General features: G+C 60.1%; 1 protein-coding gene and 1 long non-coding RNA gene across 2 annotated transcripts in view; one reads left to right on the top strand and one right to left on the bottom strand.

Moving 5' to 3' along the window:
* The window catches only part of LOC308653105, a 430,906-nt gene that overhangs the window by 281,208 nt on the left and 129,029 nt on the right, over positions 1-20,669 (top strand). The window lies entirely within an intron of this gene.
* The window catches only part of ADARB1 (adenosine deaminase RNA specific B1), a 107,669-nt gene continuing 100,824 nt past the window's right edge, over positions 13,825-20,669 (bottom strand). The window contains exons 10-11 of the mRNA XM_081301483.1: positions 16,834-17,005; positions 13,825-14,413 (exon numbers count right to left, since the gene is read on the bottom strand). Of these exons, the coding sequence (XP_081157609.1) occupies positions 14,234-14,413; positions 16,834-17,005 (352 nt within the window). The 3' untranslated portion in view covers positions 13,825-14,233. The remainder of the gene's footprint in view (positions 14,414-16,833; positions 17,006-20,669) is intronic.

The raw sequence follows: 20,669 nt of genomic DNA, 5'->3' as shown, positions 1-20,669 counted from the left end.
AAACCACACCAGAACACACACCAGAACCACACCAGAAACCACACCAGAACCCATACCAGAAACCACACCAGAACTCACACCAGAACACACACCAGAACCACACCAGAAACCACACCAGAACCCACACCAGAAACGACACCAGAACACACACCATATCCACACCAGAAACCACACCAGAACCCACACCAGAATCCAGACCAGAAACCACACCAGAACACACACCAGAACCACACCAGAAACCACACCAGAACCAACACCAGGAACCACACCAGAAACCACACCAGAACCACACCAAAAACCACACCAGAAAACACAGCAGAAACGACACCAGAACCACACCAGAACACACACCAGAACCCACACCACAACCCACACCAGAAAACACACCAGAAAACACACCAGAACCCACACCAGAACCACACCAGAAAACACACCAGAACCCACACCAGAACCACACCAGAAAACACACCAGAACCCAAACCAGAACCCACACCAGAACCACACCAGAAACCACACCAGAACCACACCAGAAACCACACTAGAAAACACACCAGAACCCACACCAGAAACCACACCAGAAACCACACCAGAACCCCCACCAGAACCACACCAGAAACCACACCAGAACTATACCAGAACACACACCAGATCCACACCAGAACCACACCAGAACCACACCAGAAACCACACCAGAAACCACACCAGAACCACACCAGAACCACACCAGAATCCACACCAGAACCCACACCAGAACCACACCAGAAACCACACCATAAAACACACCAGAACCCACACCAGAACCACACCAGAAAACACACCATAACCCACACCAGAACCCACACCAGAACCACACCTGAGACCACACCAGAACCACACCAGAAACCACACCAGAATACACACCAGAACCCACACCAGAACACACACCAGAACCACAACAAAAACCACACTAGAAACCACACCAGAAACCACACCAGAAAACACACCAGAACCCACAACAGAGCACACACCAGAACCAAGACTAGAACCACACCAGAACCCACACCAGAACACACACCAGAACCACACCAGAAAACACACCAGAAAACACACCAGAACCCACACCAGAACACACACCAGAAACCACACCAGAACCCACACCAGAACCACACCAGAAACCACACCAGAACTACACCAGAACACACACCAGAACCACACCAGAAACCACACCAGAAACCACACCAGAACCCACACCAGAGCCACACCAGAACCACACCAGAACCACACCAGAAACCACACCAGAACACACACCAGAACCACACCAGAAACCACACCAGAACACACACCAGAACCCAGAGAAGAACCCACACCAGGAACCACGCCAGAATCACACCAGAACCACACCAGAACACACACCAGAACCACACCAGAAACCACACCAGAACACACACCAGAACCACACTAGAAACCACACCAGAACCCACACCAGAACACACACCAGAACACACACCAGAACCACACCAGAAACCACACCAGAACCCACACCAGAACCCACACCAGAAACCACACCAGAACACACACCAGAACCACACCAGAAACCACACCAGAACCCACACCAGAACCCAGACCAGAACCCACACCAGGAACCACACCAGAATCACACCAGACCCACACCAGAACACACACCAGAAACCACACCAGAAACCACACCAGAACACACACCAGAACACACACCAGAACCCAGACCAGAAACCACACCAGAACACACACCAGAACCACACCAGAACCACACCAGAAACCACACCAGAACCCACACCAGAACCCACACCAGAACCCAGACCAGAAACCACACCAGAACTCACACCAGAACCCAGACCAGAAACCACACCAGAACACACACCAGAACCTACACCTGGAACCACACCAGAAAACACACCAGAACACACACCAGAACCTACACCTGGAACCACACCAGAAAACACACCAGAACCCACACCAGAACCACATCAGAAAACACACCAGAACCCACACCAGAACCACACCAGAAAACACACCAGAACCCAAACCAGAAAACACACCAGAACCCACACCAGAAACCACACCAGAATCCACACCAGAACCCACACCAGAACCACACCAGAAACCACACCAGAAACCACACCAGAAACCACACCAGAAAACACACCAGAACCCACACCAGAACCCACACCAGAAACCACACCAGAAACCACACCAGAACATACACCAGAACCTCACCAGAACCCAGACCAGAACCCACACCAGAAACCACACCAGAATCCACACCAGAACCACACCAGATATACACCAGAACCACACCAGAACCCAGACCAGAACTCACACCAGAAACCACACCAGAAACCACACCAGAACCACACCAGAACACACACCAGAACCCACACCAGAACACACACCAGAACCTACACCAGGAACCACACCAGAAACCACACCAGAAAACACACCAGAACACACACCAGAAAGCACACCAGAACAGACACCAGAAACCACACCAGAAAACACACCGGAACCCACACCAGAAAACACACCAGAACCCACACCAGAAACCACACCAGAATCCACACCAGAACCCACACCAGAACCACACCAGAAACCACACCAGAAACCACACGAGAAACCACACCAGAAAACACACCAGAAACCACACCAGAACCCACACCAGAAACCACACCAGAAACCACACCAGAACACACACCAGAACCCACACCAGAAAACACACCAGAAACCACACCAGAACCACACCAGAACACACACCAGAACACACACCAGAAACCACACCAGAAACCCCACCAGAAACCACACCAGAACCCAGACCAGAAACCACACCAGAAACCACACCAGAACACACACCAGAACCACACCAGAACCCAGACCAGAACCCAGACCAGAAACCACACCAGAAACCACACCAGAACACACACCAGAACCACACCAGAACACACACCAGAACCCACACCAGAAACCACACCAGAAACCACACCAGAACCACACCAGAACACATACCAGAACCCACACCAGAAACCACACCAGAACCCACACCAGAAACCACACCAGAACACACACCAGAAACCACACCAGAACACACACCAGAAACCACACCAGAACACACACCAGAAACCACACCAGAACATACACCAGAACCACACCAGAACACACACCAGAATTCACACCAGAACAGACACCAGAAACCACACCAGAAACCACACCAGAACACACACCAGAACACACACCAGAAACCACACCAGAACACACACCAGAAACCACACCAGAACCCACACCAGAAACCACACCAGAAACCACACCAGAACCCACACCAGAAACCACACCAAAATCCACACCAGAACCCACACCAGAAACCACACCAGAAACCACACCAGAACACACACCAGAAACCACACCAGAAACCACACCAGAACCCACACCAGAAACCACACCAGAAACCACACCAGAACCACACCAGAAACCACACCAGAACCCACACCAGAACCCAGACCAGAACCCACACCAGAAACCACACCAGAACACACACCAGAACACACACCTGAACCACACCAGAACCCACACCACAAACCACACCAGAAACCACACCAGAACCCACACCAGAAACCACACCAGAAACCACACCAGAACCCACACCAGAAACCACACCAGAAAACACACCAGAACCCACACCAGAAACCACACCAGAACCACACCAGAAACCACACCAGAACCCACACCAGAACCCAGACCAGAACCCACACCAGAAACTACACCAGAACACACACCAGAACACACACCAGAACCACACCATAAACCACACCAGAACACACACCAGAACACACACCAGAACCCACACCAGAACACACACCAGAACACATACCAGAACCACACCAGAAACCACACCAGAACACACACCAGAACCACACCAGAACCACACCAGAACCACACCAGAAACCACATCAGAACCCACAGCAGAACCCAGAGCAGAACCACACCAGAACCACACCAGAAGCACACCACGACGAGGAGCGGAGGGTGTGGATGGAGGATGTGGCCTGTCTACCCCAATATTCCCTGCAGCCAAACTGTGTCCCCCTTACTGAAGACACTCTGGTGACGATCCTGGTGATTCAGAGGGGACGTGGGCACACAATCCTTGACAGCCACCCGGACTTCAAACTCCCATCTGGATGGAGGACACGAAGCCCCTGTGAGACCCAGGAAGTCTCACGTGAGGCTCTGAAGAGGGAATCTGGGCGAGGGTCACCATGCCCGTTCAGTGTGTGGACTTCTTTCACACGCTGACTCGACTTTCAGACAGAATTCTGAGCCTGGAGATCCACAGTCTAGAAAAGGCACTTCCGCTCCTTCGAGGGACACCGTCTCAGTGAGGCCCCTGGGAAGGGCAGACGGCTGGGAGTCAGGCCCAACAGTCTCTGGGCTCAGGGGTTCAGTCCATGCTGATGGCCGAGGGCGCGAGGGACGTAGAGGTGAACTGCGTGTCTGGAGGCCTTTGTGCCCAGGTGGCTGTGTGTGCCATCATCCGGAGACCCCTCTCCTGGTCCAGCAGGGCGAGGCGTTCTGTCCCCAGCTCCTGCTTCAGAGACGTTCCGCTGATGACATGGTTGCTTCTCCCACCACAAGGAGAGTTCTGGTGGCTGTGTGCACGGTCACCACAAGTCCACAGTGAGGCCCAGCCTCCCTGGTGTCTCCGGCACCTTCCGCCTCAGGCCTGGGCTGCTTGGAGTCCCGTCCTCCGCAGGGGAGTTCCTGTGCTGGCCCCTGGGGTCCCGTCCCCTCCCTTCTCCGCGGGGCCTTGAAGCCTGGCCTTGGGGCCTGGGCTCTGGCTTAGCAGGGCACCTTTGTAGAGCAGCAGGGGCTTCTCCTGGTCCACCGTCACCTTGGCTTGCCTCCTTAGCAGCCACTCAGCCTTGCCCTGGGCGTGATGGTGACAGCAGAGGACACACATGGCTTAGGTGGGTCCAGGGTGGTTCTTGCCTCTTCTTCCTCTGACACAAGTTCTGGTAGGAAATGATAAACTTGTGAGAGGTGACACTGGAGGAGACAATGACTGAAATTTTTCTCAGAGTTTAAACTCCCAGAAAGAAACCTGAAGGATTTAGGAGACCCTCAATAAGTCCAAAGAAAGATAAATAAAAGTAAATAGATTCATGTCTGAACATGTAATAATATATGTAATAAATATGTAATAATATATGTAAATAAATAAATATGTAATAATATATGTAAATAAATAAATATGTAATAATATATGTAATATATGTAATAAATAATACATGTAATAAATATATGCAATAATAAACTGTAAAACACAAGGGGCAAGAGAAATTTTCGAATAGTTTTTTAAAAAGATTATTTACAAGGATTTGACAATGCAATCAACTCTTTTTGTGGGGAGTGGGTACCAGGGCCCTCCACCACTGAGCCACACCACCCTGTTTTGTATTCTATTTGGAGACAGGGTCTCACTGGGTTGCTTAGTGCCTTACTTAGTTGCTGAGGCTGGCTTTGACCTCGCCATCCTCCTGCCTCAGCCTCCTGAGTGGCTGGATCATAGGCGGACACACTGCACCCAGCGGACAGTGCAATCATCTCTTGATATCCCGTGGGCACCATGGAACCGTAGAGCTGTGAGAGTATTTCGACACTGGGACAAAATACCTGAGGAAAACAGCTCTGGGGGAAAGAGTAATTTGGCTCCGGGCTTCAGAGGACCCAGCCCTGGTTGGTGGGGTCCTGGGCAGAGGCGTCGTGGTGGCCCGGGAGGAATGCTGCTCAGTACAGAGCAGGCACGAAGCAGGGATGGGTGGGCAGGGTCAGGGACGGGATGAGCCCTCCACGGCACGTGCCAGCTCAGGCCCAGATCAGCCCGCCATGGAGCCAGAGTCCCCGCCTCCTGTCTCCTCCCAGAGTCCCGTAGGGGGCCACGTCCTCAACTGCTGAGCCTGTGCACAGCCCAGACCAGGCCCAGGGACACCCTGGTGCCTGTGCGCACCCGACAGAGCCAGGCGGCACAGCGAGGTGCGGGCCACAGCTCACCTCCAGGCCCGGAGGACAGAAGTGTGAGGTTCAAAACACGGCGTCCACTGCTGTGCACGTCCTGGGTTTGGGACGGTGTGAGGATCCTAGGGACCATCTGAGATGAGGGGCCTGGCACCTCCATGTCGCCACAGTGAGGACACGGTCCAGGTGGCACGCTCGGGCCGTGCACTGCCGCACGTCTGCTTACCTTTAGAGAAAGCCAGCTCCTCCACGCGGCAATGGGGCCCAGTCATGGCTCCCTGGCTGCACATGGAGCCACTGGGCACAGCGGTGGAGAACGGCGCCTCGCTGGGCGCTCTGCAGAGGCCTGCTGTGGGGACTGCGCCTCAGGTGCCAGCGAGGGCTGGGCAAGCTTGGCGAACGTAGGAGGGCAGAGCGTGGTGTCTGACGCACGCGGACACGGCAAGGGTGAGGGCCACGTGACCGTGGTGGTGACCCAGCGCTCTGTGCTCTCTGGGGTCCTGGGCCACAGGTGCCCGCACGCCTGCCGACAAGAGGACAGAAGTCACAAAGCAACAGAGGTAAAGCCCCACGTGGGCTGGCACTCGGCCTAGTGAGTCACTGTCACCTGGTGTACAACTAAGGAAGACGCTCCTGCCTCCACATGTCCCCAGAATCGACCAGACAGGGCAATAACGTGGGAGACAAATGCAACCGTGACATGGCGTGCACTGCGTCACCGTCACCGTTAGGAGGTGGGTGACAGGCGCCTGAAGCGTTGACACTACCTCGCCGCCTCCCAGGTGACTGAGGAAGTGGACTCCGTCTGCAGGTGGTCCCCTGCAGGCCGGGCGGAGGTGCGGCCTGCTCCTTGCAGAGGCGGCCCGCAGAGCGCCCACCCCCTCCCACGGGTGCTCCAGGTGGGGCCCGCACTGGGGGAGCAACGGCTGCCACTCCTGCTCCTCGTCACCTCCTGTTCCTCTTCACCTCCCGCCGGGCGTCCCCACAGCTGGCCCTCAGCAGCACCGCGGTGACGGTGACGGGCTTCTCAGGGGCTGCTTCCTCCGGCCCTGAGTGCTGGACCCACTTCTTGCCTGGCTCCCCAGCACCCAGCGCTGCCCCGGGGCCTGGAAGCACCAGCTGGCCATCTGGGTGCTCTGGCTGTGGGCACCCATGCTGGACGCTGCTAAGAGCGTCTGTGCAGGCCTCATGTGCCACACTGGGCGCTGTGGGCTGCCCTCCTCTGTGCCGAGGTCTCCCTGCAGCCCCTGACGGCTGTCGCTGGGGGCAGGCGGCGCTCTCCTTCTCCCTGCTCAGGGACGCGGCCACCCGTCCAGACTGCACGGAGAGTCCCCCTGAGCTTCCTGGCCCGTCCAACCCCACCCTTGACCCGAGACCCCAGTGACCCGGCTTGAAGAGCAACAGAGGCCCAGAGGCACGTGGGAGCAGGATCTGCCGTGTCCCTTGACCCCCTGACAGGACCTGCCACCGTGTCCTTCCCTGTGAGAGGTGGACCCAGGGAAGGGTCCCTTTAGACAGACCCGCCCTCCCACCCAACTGTCCCAGCCCTGGAGCCCTGCAGCCTCTCAGAGGGCTGGGGGTGGGGCCGAGGCCAAGGCCTCTGCTGTGAGGCCGTCCAGAGGTTCCTGGGACGTGGTCCCGCCCAGCTGCCGCCGTGCGGCTGCGCCTCACCATCCGGCACCGCCTCACCATCCGGCACCAGGAGGGAGTCAGGTCCACCTGAGGGCCTTCGGCAGGTCCCCAGCCCCCACACACGTGTTCCCCGCCGTTCCATGGTTGGAAGGGTGTCACGAGGGCCAGCGCCCCAGCCACAACACTGGTCCTGACACAGGCTGCGTCCTTGCAGCCCTGGGGCTGGGCACCAGAGGTCAGCTCTGCACCGCCACCAGGTAGTGCCCTGGGATGGCGCCCCCAGGCGGAAGGAGGTGGGGGCAGAGAGCACAGCCCTGAGCATGCGGCAGGCCCACAGTGGACACGGGCTGGCGGGCTGGTGCTGGGTCTGGCAGGCAATGGACCCGCCTTCCTGCTCACGGTACCTGAGCACCCCGCGAACGGCGTGGTTTTGGAAATGTTCCTGCCCAGGGTCGTGTACTGACCAGCATAAGTGATCCTGTGCGGTAAATCATGGCGCACGCCGCCCGGACGGAGTCCCCAGCTCCCGGGACGCGCGGGCACCCATGCCGAGCCAGCAGATTTGGGCAAAGGCAGAGGTTCGAGGTCGCCCTCCTCTGACGTGGCTCATGAACTCTGAGCTCCGTCTCGTTCTCCAGGTGATGGACGCTGGGCCAGCATCAGAGGAAACGCACTCTTCAAGTCTGGGGCCGGGGGACAGGCGGGCGGCTGCCGGGCACAGCAGCATGGTCGCCCTGGCCCACCAGCCCCAGGAAGGGCCCAGCAGCTGGCGGACAGCAGCAGCCCTGCTGGCCCTAGGCACAGCCGGGGTCGGCTGAGCATGCCCCTGGGCTCTGGCTTGGGGTGACCTCTGTCTGCAGACGGACACGGAGGAAAGCACCCCCTGAACCACGAGGCCCAGGCGCGGAGAGGGGAGCGCACAGAGGAGACCAGGCTTTGGTACTCCTCACCGCTGAGTCTTGGGAACGGTGCCCTCACCTGCGGATCTATCATGCGACTCTCCCTAAAGGGAAGATGATTCTGGTCTCTCTGAGTGGCCACCTCGGAGCCCCTTCAACCTCGTCTCCGCCCTCCTCCTGCCCAGCACCCGTGCACCCCTCCCCTGCCTCCCCTTCACCCTTTCCTCACCCAGCATGCCCTCCCTGTCCCTGGCACCCACCCCTGTGCCCCTTCCCCATTTCCATCGCCCAGGGCCCTCGGCTGCTGCGGGTCCCCTAGGACCTGAGGATCCGTAGCTTCAGCAGTGAGTGGCAGGCAGTGGGGAGCCACCTGAGAGCCAGCAAGTGAATTCGCAGGCCTCTCCACCTCCACTTCTGCCTCCTGCCTCCTGCGGAAGTGGTCTTCTCTGACCCTGGGCTCTTCTGGGGCCTGGCGCTCACTCCGGCCTCCTTCTCTACAGTAAGAGGCTCTGCAGAATCAAGGTCTAGACATGCAGTGACCGAGGGGCCCCTGGGTGGAGCCATCCGTGGGTGCCCCAGCGGCTCCGGACCTGCAGGGGTAACTGCAGACAGACGTCACTGTCACACAGGGAAGCTGATGTGACGAGGCTCACCTCGGGGTCCTTGTGCACGAGAGGCCGGGCTGTTCTCAGGCCCCTTTGGAGGGCGTGTGGCTGGAAGTGCACAGAGGAGGTGCATGGTGGCATGTCCCTGGACCGCTTCTGAACCTCCAATAGCAGCCCCCAGCCTCAGTGCTCAGAAATGAAGTGGCCCTAACGCGGTGTAGGCCTTTCCCAAGGGCCTCGCAAGCAGGCGCCAGAGCCCAGGTGGCCTGTGGGAGGACCGGCTCCCCTCCCCAGCCGTCCAGGGGGACCAGCTGCCATGTGGAGGGCCTTCTCACCTGGTCAGTCCTGACACAGCCCAGGGACCCAGGAACACTGAGACATTGAATTGGCTTTTTGGCCACTTTTTGGGGAGTGTACCCAGGATTGAACTCAGGGGCACCCCACCCCTGAGCCACCCCCAGCCTGTGTTGTGTTTTATCTAAAGACAGGGTCTCTCCAAGTTGCTTAGTGCCTCGCGGTTGCTGAGACTGGCTCTAACCTCGCGACCCTCCTGCCTCAGCCCCCGAGCTGCTTCGGGCACCCATGCCGAGCCAGCGGTTTGGCCACCGTGCCCAGCTGTGGGGCCATTTTTGACAAAATGCTTTCATCACATCGTTGTGGTAAATGCTCTTTCATTGGAACCATGAAGTTGCAGATTTAGTTCATTCTATTTATGGCAAATGTGTTCCATGTGACCTGATCCTTCTTGTCAAACTGATGAACCAAATTAGACATTTTCTGCCAGAAATCGTCTGACCTACTTTTTCGATGGAAACCCAAGTGTTGGCGTGCTCTTCCAGGGATATTAAAGAAAGGCACCGAGGAATGAATCACAGAACACGTCTTGGAAGGTAAATCGAGAGGCGATGAAGTCAGGATCTTGAACCCGTAGCCCTAGTACGACGAACCGCCCACTTCACAAAGCGAGTCTCTCTTGCTTTGTAACCACTTGATGGAAGATGCGGCAAGTGTCTAGGTGACGTGCTCAATGACGACAGTGACCAAAGACTTGTCCAGCTGTTCACTGCTCCCAGGTGCTAGACACTAAGTTAAAAATCTTTAAAAAAGCCTCATCTTTTGTGGGTGTGGGGAGGGTGCTGGCACTCTACCACCGCGGCACACCCTCAGCCCTTTTTATTGTTGGAGATAGGGCCTCACTAAGCTGCTGAGGCTGGCCTCCAACTCTCTATCCTCCTGCCTCAGCCCCCTGAGGAGCTGGGACTGCAGTGTGCGCCAACACACCTGCTCTCTCCTTCTCTTGCTTGGCCCTTCTCTCTCCTCTGGGGACGCTGGGGACGGGACCCGGGAGCTCCTCTGGGGACGCTGGGGACGGGACCCGGGAACCCCTCTGGGGACGCTGGGGATGGGACCGGGCCTCCTGCCTGGAAGGTGAGGGGTCTGCCCTGAGCCCCGTGGCTGAGCCCAGCCCTTCCTTCATTAATTCTGTCAAGTGTCAGAGCCGAGTGGCCCTGGTGCCCGGAGAGGAAGGGTGTGTGCCAGGAGGCCGTCCAGCAGCACTGGGCACCAGGCTCATGTTTGCAGTGGTGAGTTTTCAGTTCTTCCCCAGAAAATATGATATCTGAGTGTGAAGAAGGGACCCAGAGGCCGCACCCCCAGTGAGTGCTGACCCTGGGAGAGGGCGTGCTAGAGGGCCCAGGGCCCAGGGCTGGCACTGGCTCCCAAGCCTCCCCTGGACAGCTGGGGGCCGTGGGGTCTCCTCACACATCAGTCCCCATCTGCACAGCGGGCAGCTGTGGGCTGTGGGCTGCAGCCACTGGGTGCCACCCTCCTCCACGCCCTCCCCGTTCAGCCACGGAAATATCAGCCAGCGGAAGACCCCTGCCAGCCCCCAGACCACCACCAGACTCCGTCCCCCTGGAGGCTCCCAGGGGAGGTCAGGGTGCATGTTGAGACCAGGGGCTCTCTATGAACGCGGCTTTGCAGCCATTTCCCACTGAGGTCATTACCAAGGTCCTCTGGAGACTGCCGCCTGAGACACAGTTGGGCACTGGGCCACCTCTGCTCCCTCGTGGCCCGGGAGTGAGCGGCCCCTGGGATCCCCCGTCCACTGGCCACACTGCCGTCACCCCACCCCAGGGTTTCAGCCCTCCCTGCGGGGTCCAGGAGGGGCCCCCTTGCATGTGGAGTGGAGGCCGAGGCCGAGGCTGAGACCACCTGGGGCTGGGTAGCCCTGGGTGGGGTGGGCGCCGGCCCTGCTGCCTGGAGGGTGGAGAGGCACAAAGTCCAGCACACCGTCTGTGGAAACAGCTCGTTTTTATTGAGAACATCTCAGACCCTCTGTCTGTGGGACAGCGTCTCATGCTTAGCTCGGCCGGCCTCAGAGGGAGGAAGCTCATGCAGGGGACGTGTGGCATACACAGGACACACACAGAGGACACGAGGGCCACACCCTGGCAACAGCTCCTGCTGGAGCACACTCCCATGGCGTCCGAGCCTCAGCCATCGGCTTGTGGGGACCACGCCCGCGGCGCCCCCTCCTCCAACAGCAAGCAGCGGAGCAGGTGCCTGCGGGGCCAGGGGTCACCTCACCACCACACCTCACATCCAGCAGACCAGGCCCACGCCACCGAGACCTGCCGCCTGGCAGGCCAGAAGCCACCGCATCATTTCTCGGCATCACAGGACCCCAGAGTGCCAGCGTGGACAGGCCAAGCAGCCCGCCAGCCTCGAGCAGAGCCTCCACCTCCGCGGGCCTGGGCACCAGGGGAGACGCAGGTGCACCCCAAACCCAGGTCCTTTGCCCGGGCCACGCGGACTCTGGGACTGATACAGAGGGATTGGACCTGGGGACAAGAAAGTGACCTCACTTTGCTTCTCCTGCTGGCGTTTCTGGTGTGTGCCTCAGGAGTGGAGACCACTGCCCACACCCGTGCACAGCCCACCGGCAGCCGCTCTCCAGCACCCGCACCCGGAGCTGCTCCCGCGGGGCTGCAGGGGACGGCCTCACGGCCGCAGCGACCTCTGGCAGGTGTGACGCCCTGGGGACCCAGCTGGGGCCGCCGCTTACACACTGAGGTGAAGCCACTGTGTGGTCACAAGACAGGAAAGGATGATGGACGATCGGGACCTGAGTCGGAGCTGCGATTCTTTGGCATCCCTGGCTGGAGACTACTGCCTGGGGCCACGGCAGGGGTGGCCAATGGCCAGCCCTGCCCCACCTCTGGGGCCATCCACACAGAACATGTGGCCCACCTGAGACTCCCACACGCCCTCCCACTGCTGAGCCAGCTGCCTGGCAGAGCCGTCCCTGAGCATCCCGGGGGACAGTGTCTGTGGCACAGCACTCCAGGGGTCACTCACAAGCAGAAGAGACCCCACCCCCCACTGTCAAAATGTCAGAACTCAAAGATTTTTTCCCCAAAAAATCAAGTCCCTGATTGTGTCAGATCCTGTGAGCCTGCAGGTCCAGATCAAGGGCTGGACGGCCAGGGCCACCGAGGTAGGACTGCCCCCGGAGGGCAGCGTGAAGCCAGCCCCACGGTGCGTTACTGCGTGTGGGACATGTTCCTGCTGGACTCCAAGGCCAGAAGCCCACCACAAAAGACAAGTTCACCTCCAGTCCCCCCGAGGACGATGCCTCTGGCAGACGGGGACGGCCCCAGGACACGGCCCCCAGACTCTGGCTCCTGCGGGGGCAAGGGGGACCCAGCACTGCCCAGCGTGGCAGGGGGTCTGAGACCAGCAGTGGGGGCTGGGGTGGGCCTGTCTGTGCCCACTGCCCCTGGCTGTGCCCTCCCGCCATGCGGAGCGAGCCCAGGGGACCGGGGCCGCGGACAGTGAGCCCTGCAGACTGGCCGTCTCCCCAGGCAGCGCACTCAGCTCTCAGCCTGGTCACTACAGCCACGCCCTGCTCTCTGGCTCCCTACTCCCAGGGCACCAACAGCAAGGTGGACAGCCCAGTGCCACCCAGGCCTCGTGCCTGGGCGTGGCCCCAAGGCCCCCTGGTGCCCCTCTGGAGCTGACAGGCTCCTGCCCTCTAGTCCTGGAGCTCCAAGGCACCTGTGCAGCCTCCGAGTGCAGGTCCAGGTGGGCCCTGGCTGCTCCTGCCCAGAGGCTCCCTGCGCAGCACCCCGGGGACCGGCAGCACTCGCCCCTGCGCTGCCCGACCTCAGCCTCTGGTGCCCACCAGCCCCAGGCTGCCAGTCAGCTGGAGGAGTGTCTCTGATGAGGCTGGAGGGGGGACGGAAGTGCCAATGGCCAAGTCCACCTGGGCACGCGGCTCCCTCCCTGCAAGGGCCTGGCCGGGAGCCTGGGGCCCAGGCTCCTCTCGCACAGCCGCCCCAGGTCCCCTCCATCCACAAAGGCTCCAAGACCCACATGACCAGCCAGCAAAGGGCGCTGGACATGCTGCATCTCGATGACCCAGAGTGAACTGAGGAAGGCTCCCATGATCCCACCCAGGAGTACGGAAGCTTCCAGAGGCAGCGGGGGGGCAGCTGGGGTCACATTCTGCAGGACTGGGCACCGAGGCCCCACCAGGGAGGCCTGCGCGCCCCTCGGGGATCCACTCCAGGCCCCCCCTCCCCCTCCCCCCCCACGTTTTGCAATTAAAATAACGTGGCATCAAAGTGACCTGACATACTCACTTCTTGTTTTATAAACCACATTCCTAGCTCTGAATAAATTATTTATTCAAGGATCTCACACGCAGCCGTGTCCACGTTCCTACTCTCAGGAAGCCCTACTCAGTAGAACTCGATCTCCAACGTAAACTGGAGTTGGAAGCAGTCACTGGATGACTCAGGAGGGGACATGAGTGGCACCTGTCCCAGTGCAGACGTGAGATGCTCGGCACCCCACAGCCCCACACCTGCCCTGGTCGGGTGCGTGATGCCAGTGGTCCCTGGCCCGTGCCTCACCAGGGTGTGTGCCTGCCCGAGTTCAGAGGTGAGGTTTGGAGATGGTGCAGGACACAGTGTCCCTGGGCCCTCGCCTGGGTGTGAGCCTGCCCCAGTCCAGACGTGAGGTTCGGGGATGGTGTGGGGCCGACAGCCCTGCACCCTGAGCTGGGCCCACGGGTCAGGGCGTGAGGGAGAACTGGTCCTGCTCCGTGGGCTTCTCCACCCAGGCGCCCAGCCCTGCCTTGATGAAGGCGGTGAAGAGGCGGGCCTTGGCGGCCTGGTACTCCTTAGCCGCCAGCTTGGACTCGTGGTAGGTGGTGGGCTTGATGATCTTGGTCCGCAGCAAGTGGGGGGGCACCTGCGGAGGAGAAGGGAGCATGAGAGGCGCCCCGCGGGACTGACACACCACCCCCGCAGAGCTCTGACCACCAGGCACCAGGACCACCCTGGCCGGGGGGACAGCCCTGGAGCCAGGGGGACAGCTCCTGCAGCAAACAGGCCAGGGCTCCGCAGCGTCCCCACCAGGAAGCCCACTACACACCCCGGGTTCTGGGGCCAGGCTTCTGGCAGACCAGCTGTTTCCCGGGCTGGGTGTCGGTGACCACAGGGACACCTCACTGCCCTGCAGGGCCAGGGGTCCCTGGTGGCTGAGCTGCAGCGCACAGGCCTGTCCTGGGTGCCAAGGGGCAATTTCTATCTGAGCCCCCATCTCAGAGTTCCGGGCTTGATGGAAATGAAATCTAAGGGTCACTGGCCACACGTCAGGGCTGAGCCTGGGAACAGGGCCCTGTGGCTCAGAGGAGAGCTGTGGGGCTCTGGGCGGAGGGCTCAGCAGAATCCAGGCAGCGCAGCCGAGAGGACAGGGGGCGGCGGCTGGCCCTCCATCCCCGTGGTCAGCACTGAGCACCAACATGAGTTCCTTGTGGGACGGCTTGGATCTGAGATGGCCCCAAAGGCCACGTGGCGAGGCCTTGGTCCCCAGCCTCTGGTGCTGAGGGCGGTGGGCTCGAGGGAGGAAGCTGGGTCCCGGGGCTGCCTAGAGGGGGTGGCGGGACCTGCTCCTCGCTGCCCTCCCTGCGGCCCCTCCTGTCATGGTCGCCATGAGGTGAACAGGCTCCCTGCCATGCTCTGCCCTAGGTGTGCTGCCTTGGGACGGCCAGCAGGAGGGACCTGGGAGAGCTGCGAGACGGGGCTGAGGCACCCAGAACATGGTGGGCAGAGCCTGAGGGCAGCTGGGGGCTGAAGTCAGCGCACTGGGGGACTGGAGAGCCAGGCTGGGCTGCTGGTGAGGGGCCCTGCGGGCCTGGACCCAGGGCCACCGTGCTACGAAGTCATGCCCTGAGGTTCTGAGTGAGGACCCAGTGTATGTGGTGGAGGGATCCGAGGCAGCACAGCCGCCAGGCCGTGGGATGGGGCTGCTGGACACTTGTGGTCAGATTCACAGTAGGAATTGGGAGCGAAAGCAGAGCAGAGAGATTCTTAAAACTTGCAGCTTTGCCACAAAAGGAGCAGGTCTCAAGGTGGCAGGGACGGTACCTTTGCTAGAGAGACTACAGCCATTTAAAAGAAGCCAAGTACCTCACCAGTGCAGGGACCCCAGGGACCCTAGGATCGGGGGACAGCCCCGGGTGCCCGCTCACACAAGGCCACTCAGCCATTTTTCTGTGATTAATGTCCCTGAGTTCAGGGACACTGCATCAGGTCACTGCAGCCAGAGTTCAAGAAGGCCCAGTGAGTGCTCTCGCCTGCCAGACCCTGGGGTCCCCTGGTGACGCTGGTTCTGCGGGCATGGAGGGGCTGCACGAGAGGTGGAAGGCCAGCCGGGCGGCCAGGCGGCATGTGGCGTGTCAGGCTGAGCTGAGGCTGCAGGGGAGGCCTGGACATCAGAGAGGCCAGGGATGGGCAGCGTCTGCCAAGCACAGCTGCAGGCAGAGAGCAGAGCCGCCCGGGAGAGGCCACCCGTGGCCAGGCTGGGGCAGGCCTCCCGTGCCCCGGGAGCTCGCCTGTCACCACAGGCCCTCTACAGGACGCGGGGTGGGCCTGGCTAGGGTCGGTCCTGCCTGGCCGGATGCCTCCCTGTGCCGCCCGCCCTCCTCCCCCTGGACAGGCATGTCTGCCTGCGCCTGGCCCACCACTGCACGAGGACAGGTGGCTTTCTGCTCGACGCCGCAGGCTCACCACTTCGGTCCTGGGCTCTGTGGCAGAGCTGGGAGAGTCGAGACCTGGGGACCGTGCGGGTGGAGCCTGAGGCAGGACATGAGGGTTTAGGTCTGGGGTGTCTCCCACAGCCCCGCCGCAGGGGGAGGTGGAGCGGCCTGGACAGGCGGGAACTACGGGAGGGGTGAGGTCCCTGGGTGTGCACTTGGTGTGTGAGGGGACGGTGGCACTTGGCACTTCTGCTCTGTCCCTGCTCCCAGCTGCCCTGAGGTGAGTACCTCAGTTCTGCCCTGTGCTCCCCTCCATGATGTGCCTTGTCACGGGCCGAAGCAGACCCTGAGACCCTGGGGTGCAATGAACTGTGTCTTCAAGCTGATGTGTCTCAGGTGTTTTGTCACAGTGGGGACGAGCCAGCGACGCCCTCCCACGGCAGCCCGGGGCCAGACCTCTGAAGCAGCTGTGAGCCTGGGAGCCGAGGACCCACTTCCCCGCTCAACGCGACGGGAAGGAACAGAGAGGGCTCCAGGCGGCCCTGCCGGGAAGTGCGTGGGGACGACCCTGAGGACGGGGACCCAGACGGCGGCGGGGCGAGCGCGCAGTGCGGGGAGGGCACCTCAGTACCTTGCCGTGCACACGCATCCAGCGAGAGTACAACGCGTGCTTACACAGGCGCGAGGGGCGGCCCAGCTCGTCCTTCCCCGTGGTGGCGTTGATGACCTCCAGGGCGCTGTCACCGACCGTCCAGTTGACGCTGAAGTTGGGCGCCTTGCCCGGCTGCCGCGCCTCTGCGTTGCTGATGCCTGGAACGAAGCAGTCACAGAGAGTGACATGAGCCTGGGAGCACGTCCGGGGACAGCAGGGGACGTCTGGGGCAGCTGGCTGCTCACACACAGTCACAGGGCAGCGCCAGCAGAGTGCCATCTGCAGAGGGACGTGTGTGGACCAGGCATCTGTCACAGGGGCACCCACACCTCCACTGCCACCGCGCTCTGGGCCCAGGCCGGCAGTGAGCCAAGAACCTGCAGCAGACCCTGGGGGCACACTGGTCGGTGACAGGGCACGGGCCACAGGCCACCAGTCGCCCGAGCCACAGCTGCCTGCCACGGAGCCTCAGCCCACGTGGGCCAACAGGGCTGGAACCTTGCAGCCTGCGGGGGGGTGGGGTAGGAGCCACTCATGGTTAACTCAGGTGCTGCCAAGAGAGCTGGCTGAGTCCTCCTCGGTGAGCCCACCCCGTGTGCCCCTGCGCCCAGAGGCCAGGCGCCAGGCCACACCGGTCCCCAGGCACAACACCCAGTGGAAGAGGAGACGCGGCTCTCGGCGAGTGCCTTCCCACTTGCAAGCCCTGCCTCCAAATAAGAAAACGGGCTGCGGCCGCGGCTCCATCCCCAGCAGCACAAGATGGAACAGAGGAGAAAGAGCACCGCAGAAAACCACTCCGCACAGCACAGAGTGGACGTGGCCAGGAGACCGCCGCCTCCTCCCCTCCGTCCTCTCTCTCTGCACTACCGGGCACTGAACCCAGGTGCTCGCAGTGAGCTGCCTCCCCAGCCCCGTAGTCTGTATGTTGAGACAGCGTCCTGCCGAGTTGCCCAGGCTGGACCTGCAATCCTCCTGCCTCAGCCTCCCGAGGAGCTGGGTCACAGTGTGCCGCCAGCAGGTGAGAGCAGATTCCTTCCAGAAAACAACACAAACAGGACGATAGGAGCAGCATCTTGTGAGGGCCCGAAAGAAGATTAAAAGGTGGCATCCAAAGTCGCAGCCAAGCACATGTCAGAGTGAGACCCTCCAGACACAGCGGGGGCCACCCACCCTCAGAAGTACCCACCACAGGAAGGCCGAAGAGTGTGTGTCTGGCCAGAGGAAAGGGCAGCCAGGGAGACCAGCTCCAGGTGGAGGAGGTGGGCTCTGGAAACGGCAGCTACAGGACAGGCCTGGGAGAGCGTCCCCATATCACTGAGTGCCCTTAAAAACTGACCACCCAAACAAAAACAGTCTGTGGGTTTTAAACAGATATCCACTTCTCAGGAGTAGCTGGACACGGTGCCTTTACTCATGTATCTCTCAGTGGGGCTGAGGAGGGGCCCCTGGCCCCACGGTGCTGGGCAGTGCTGGACCCCGGAGCCTGGCCCAGCCCTGGAGCAGGATTTTAACACTCAGAAGACGGTGCAGGACCACACAGCAGGCCAGAGAAGGAGCCTGTGTGGGTCACCATGCAGGAGGCTGTGCGGCCTCAGAGGAGTGAGGCACCACCACAGACCTGCAAACCCACAGAACAAAGAGCGTCAGAGGGACCAAATGGAGCGCACTCATCAGTCTCCTGCAGAGACGGGGAGAGAGAGCTGAGAGCCGTGAGGGGCAGGAGAGAGCCAAACCGCGGAACTCGGGGGACTCCGTTTTGAAGACCAGCCTGTACCTCAGAGCAGGGCCTGTCCAAGGAGGGGGGGGGCCCTGTCCTTGGAAAACCCGTTCCTAGGCACACAGCTACCTGCCGAGTCATTTGTCCGCACCAGAGGTCCTTGACTCAGCAAAGGCAAGTTCCTGGAAAGACCAAAAGAATGCCCCAGGCCACAGCAACCACCCACCAGGTGACACGGGAGACACCTGAAATGCCAGGGCCCCCAGGGGTTTGTGATTGGCCACGTGATCAGGCCACCCTGCAGTTTAGCACACACTCTTGCAACCCCTCCAGCCTAAACCAATCAGTTCAAAGGTATCCACCATGTGAACTGACCCACCGCCCATCCAACTTGTTCCCGCCAGTGAAGGTGCTGATCCATGTAAGAGTTGTGTTTGACTTTCCCGCAGTGTGCAATGATTTGCTGTGTGATGCTGTGACACATAAAGTATCCCCCCCAAAACCTATAAATCCTCACTGACTAAGGGCCGGCACTCACTCGCTGGTACCGCTGCATCGGGAACGGTTGTGAGTCCAGGCTCGAGCTTGCAATAAAGACTCTTGTGTGCTTCATCGGACTCCGCTCCTGGAGGTCTATGGGGTCCCAGAATCTGGCCTGATGAAACCCAGCAACCTCAGTGACCACAACGAGGCCTACGGTCCACGGACCTCAGAGAGGAGGCAGGATGGCCACTGGTGGCCTGGGGCCAGGTCCTAACCCACATGCCGACAGGACTTGCTTTTAGTAGGAAACAGCTTAAAATAAAGGGACATCACAAAGACACCAGGTGCTTTAGCAATGGAGAGAGAGTTCAGGAGGCCAGGACACAGACACAGCCGTCGCAGAGCACAGGTTCCTGCAGAGAAAGGAGACTGCCTCGGGGGAACAGGATCCTCGGTCCTGCATCTAACTGCAGAGCTGTGGAACCCCAGTCCTGGACAGAGGAGAGGTGAGGACGGGTAGTCAGAGCCCAGGAGAGGGTGCAAGGGCAGAGCAGGGTCCATCTGAATGTCAACCTGATTGGATTGAGAGGAGGATCGAGAGGTTCTGGGTGTGTCAGTGAGGGCGTGTCCAGGAGTGACGGGCACGCGGGACAGCCAACTGAAGTGGAGGCCCTCCCTAGTGTGGGCAGCACCGCCCAATAGGAGGGCGGCCTGGATGGAGTGAAATGTGGAAGATCAGGCAGCCCCATTCTTCTTCTTTTTTTTTTTTAAGAGAGAGAGAGAGAGAATTTTTAATATTTATTTTTTAGTTCTCAGCGGACACAACATCCCTGTTTGTATGTGGTGCTGAGGATCGAACCCGGGCCGCACGCATGCCAGGCGAGCGCGCTACCACTTGAGCCACATCCCCAGCCCAGCCCCATTCTTCTTGACAGGTCCTCGATTCCTGCTGCTGTGGTCCTCTAGGAACCGGACTCTCCCTTCTTCACTCTTCCAAAGGGGCCTCTGCCGGGGTTCTCCAGGAGGCTTGGGTCTCAGAGAGCAGCACCGGTGGCCCCCTGTTCTGGGGCTTCAGCCTCTCGGACTGCACAGCTACTGGTTCTCTCCGCTCTCCAGCCTGCAGATGGCCACGCTGGACTGTCCAGCTTCTGGTCACGTGAGCCAGCCTAATAAGTCCCCGTCTATAATCATCCTTCCTGTTGATTCTGTCCCTCTAGAGAGCCCTCACCAGTGCCACCCCCAGGCATCCTGGACGCCTTGTCTTCTGTGCCCTGAGCACAGGACAGCAGCTGGACAGCCAGCAGGAGCTGTCGCTGGAGGGCCGGCGGAAGGCAGCGAAACCAGGGCTGGTTCTTCAGGTGACAGAGGACTTGGTGACCCTTCAGCCAGGCAGGCAGGGAGAGGGGTCACAACAGTGACCTGGGAACAGGAGACACCGACCACACTGAGGGCCACACACATCTTCTAAGCGACAGCAAGGCACTGCCCTCCAAGAAGGTGACAGTCAGATGGAACAGCCACTTTCAGGAAGTTGTGGGTCACCAAACTGAAGAAAAGGGTGAGCAAAAAACAGTCCTGTATCTTAGAAGCCGAATTCACAGCTACACTTTCTCAC

This window comes from Spermophilus citellus (assembly GCF_964194105.1).
Source record: "Spermophilus citellus genome assembly, chromosome: 7".
Taxonomy (NCBI): Eukaryota; Metazoa; Chordata; class Mammalia; order Rodentia; family Sciuridae; genus Spermophilus; species Spermophilus citellus.
This window is presented reverse-complemented; position numbering and strand designations above follow the sequence as displayed.